The sequence below is a fragment of the Cibotium barometz genome, chromosome 61, assembly GCF_041138505.1.
Source record: "Cibotium barometz isolate CiBa-2024 chromosome 61, ASM4113850v1, whole genome shotgun sequence".
NCBI lineage: Eukaryota > Viridiplantae > Streptophyta > Polypodiopsida > Cyatheales > Cibotiaceae > Cibotium > Cibotium barometz.
The window spans coordinates 21,437,763-21,440,684 of record NC_141106.1 but is presented as its reverse complement, the minus strand read 5'-3'; the positions used below and the strand labels follow the sequence as shown (position 1 = coordinate 21,440,684).

General features: G+C 45.5%; 1 protein-coding gene across 1 annotated transcript; it reads left to right on the top strand.

Moving 5' to 3' along the window:
- The first annotated feature begins 1,457 nt into the window (after positions 1-1,457).
- On the top strand, positions 1,458-2,594 carry LOC147604657 (putative glutathione S-transferase parC). The gene is made up of 2 exons (XM_086794928.1): positions 1,458-1,839; positions 2,004-2,594. The coding sequence occupies exons 1-2, from the start codon at positions 1,534-1,536 to the stop codon at positions 2,358-2,360; spliced, it is 663 nt and encodes a 220-aa protein (XP_086651054.1). The 5' UTR covers positions 1,458-1,533; the 3' UTR covers positions 2,361-2,594.
- The last annotated feature ends 328 nt before the right edge of the window (positions 2,595-2,922 follow it).

Below are 2,922 nucleotides of genomic sequence, written 5' to 3'. Positions count from 1 at the left end.
GGACAAGTATTTGATGAAGTTATTAAATTTATTTTAAAACATAAGCTCCTTCGAAAATAAATATGGTTGTATTTTTCTTATGTGACCATTGGTGCGCTAGATTGCTTTTGGTATTTGAATAGTTTTTATTTTTTATTCTTTTCTTATACTCTTTCTCTTTGTTGCTAACTATAAAAAAGATCATGATTGTTATTAATGTATAGTTTGATTATGGTTTATGTGTGAGGACAAAAGAAACCAAAGGACCAAATATATGAAAGATCAGAGTAAAACACATAGCATGTAATGGTGATGTGAATATAAAAGATGAAGTCCAATACAAGGAGTTCTATGTGAGACTCCGAATAAGCAGAGAGAGCTGCTGTCCCATAAAACGCAGATAGCAGGGCTGGAGTGACCCTGATGAAAGCGTTGAAAAAGAGCCTGATATAAGACTGATGGGAGCCTGAAGTAAGGCTGTTGATGTAGGCGGCGAAAAAGACTGTGGTGAGGCTTAATGTAGGTGGTGGAGCAGTTAACGCTGCCTGCGGTTGTAGGTGGGCAATACCAACAGTGGTTTTAACACTGCAGGAGAACCTTTGAACTTGCTGTAGGCGGGTGATACCAAGAGTGGTTTAATGCTGCAAGAGGACCTGCGAACCTGCTATAGTCAGGCGATATCAGCAGTGACACTGACCAGCAGGAGATGGCGAGGCAAACTATGCGATGAAACGTAGAGCGTGAAGATCGCAAGGTGCCAAGGATTTCTCGTGGGTTGATGGTTCGCAAAAGCAAGTCGAGACCCTTATATTTATATAAGGTGTTTTTATTTGGTTGGCCAATTATGGAAGTCGGCCAGTAAAGAAGCGGCCCTTTTAAGGCTGGGTAAATATTGGGAATATTTTCACAGACCCCCTCTCAGACCAAAAAGGGATCATGAGAGAAGATGAGGGGAAAAAAATTTGGTTGTCGAAGATGAGGATTTCTGTGTGTGACCAGGCATCTGGGAATGAGAAGTACTGGAAGAATGCCACAATGCAAGAGGTTTTTACATGCATGAATGTCCATTTTTGGGTTTTCATTCATCCATGCGCCCCAAACACACAAAATAGAATGCAGTGCTGCAGAGGGAATGCATGATGGAAATTTTTTTTTTGGGTTTTCATTCATCCACGCGCCCCAAACACACAAAATAGAATGCAGTGCTGCAGAGGGAATGCATGATGGAAAAAAAAATGCGATGCAGTGGGTTTTCACAGGAGCCGTGCCCTCATGGGGTTTTCAGTGACTCATGTGCCCGATACAGAAATGGTAAAAAATGAAGAGAGGGGCAGATCCTCCTCTCAAATGAGCGGAGGGTGATGGTGGTGGACCCATGCAATTCCGATTTGGGAAGACGCTCGAGAATGGGGCGGTTGTCGCGAGGAGTAATTGGTGTACCAACCAAAGACTTTTTTTCGCATATCATTGGCCTCCGGCTACCTTGATAAGTGCGCACAGGTGGTTGTGTGGGGCGGAGCATCCGCAGGCACAAGACAAGGCAAGAGAAGGGAGATGGCGAGTGAGTCGGTGCAGCTGCTGTGCGTGTGGGTGAGCCCTTATTCGATGAGGGCGGAGCTGGCGCTGGCCTCCAAGGGTGTGGAGTACGTGAAGCTGCCGCAGGATCTGAGTAACAAGAGCAAGCTGCTGCTGGAATCCAACCCCGTCCTCATCCACAACGCCAAGCCCATCTGTGAGTCTTCTGTCATCGTGCAGTATGTGGATGAGGCCTGGCCCTCCCCTGAGGGCAAGAACCTCTTGCCCTCGGACGCTTATGGCAGAGCGATCTCGCGTTTCTGGGCAGATTATGTGGACAAGAAGGTACCGAGTGTTAGTTGTAGTTTGTGTGTGTGTGTGTGTGAGAGAGAGAGAGAGTGTGTGTGTGTGTGTGTGAGAGAGAGAGAGAGAGAGAGAGGGGGGGGTGCCTCCAAGGCTTTGAAGAAGGCCGTTTTTATTAAAAAAGGGCTCTCTAATTGTCTGTGCAGGTGTTTGATGGCCTGTTTGGGATCGTGAGGACCAAGGGGGATGAACAGAAGGTGGCCATAGACAATGCTATGGAGTGCTTGGCCACCTTGGAGGAGGCGCTGGGGAGTGTGGCCGAGGAGCCTCCTTTCTTCGGGGGAGCCACAGTAGGGTTTGTGGACATCATTCTGGGCCCTTTTGTGGTTTGGTTCCCATCCTTCGAGGCACTGGGAGACTTCAAGATCCCCTTCGATGACAAATTCCCACGCCTCCACGCTTGGGTGAATGCCATGAAGGAGTCCTCCCTTGCCTCAATCTTGCCTGAACCGGAGAAAGTCACAGAGTTTGTAGTCCAACTGCTCAGAAAGAGATTTGCCTAAGCCCAAGAAAGAGGATAAAAAATAAGCTTTGCAAGAAATACCCAGTAAATTAGCTGGTATCCAAGGGTATTAATGTGCTTAATTTGATTGATAGTGTTCCTTAAGCCAATGGTATTAATTTGTAAGCAAGGTAGTAGAAGCACGACGCTAAAGGTTTGGTTAATTTGTTAGCATCTTGTTGTATCTTGTGGTTGTAAGCACAACATTGAAGGTTTAATGGGATTAGTTTGCTTCCGTTTGTTCTCAAGAGTAAACTGTTTCTTCAAGACCGATGCCTTTATTGGTGAGGATATTCTAACAATCTACTTTTCTAAGTTCTGGTCGTAAATGTGTAATAAAAAATATCACCCTCCGTCCCACCCACCCACTCTCTCTCTCTCTCTCTCTCTCTCTCTCTAGAAAAGATTGATTAAGGAACGCCCCTCACACAAGGGTGAATCTTCATCTACTACTCAAATATATGTTAATAAACATCCCTCCCACAACGCCTCACCTCTATACTATATATTACATGGCATTGCATAAGTTGTCACGTGTTACCATTTTTTGAGAACAAAGGGTC

Coding starts and splice junctions, on each gene's coding strand:
- LOC147604657 (XM_086794928.1), top strand. CDS start 1,534: ATGGCGAGTGAGTCGGTGCAGCTGCTGTGCGTGTGGGTGAGCCCTTAT. Junction 1,840..2,003: donor CAGATTATGTGGACAAGAAG/GTACCGAGTGTT, acceptor TTGTCTGTGCAG/GTGTTTGATGGCCTGTTTGG.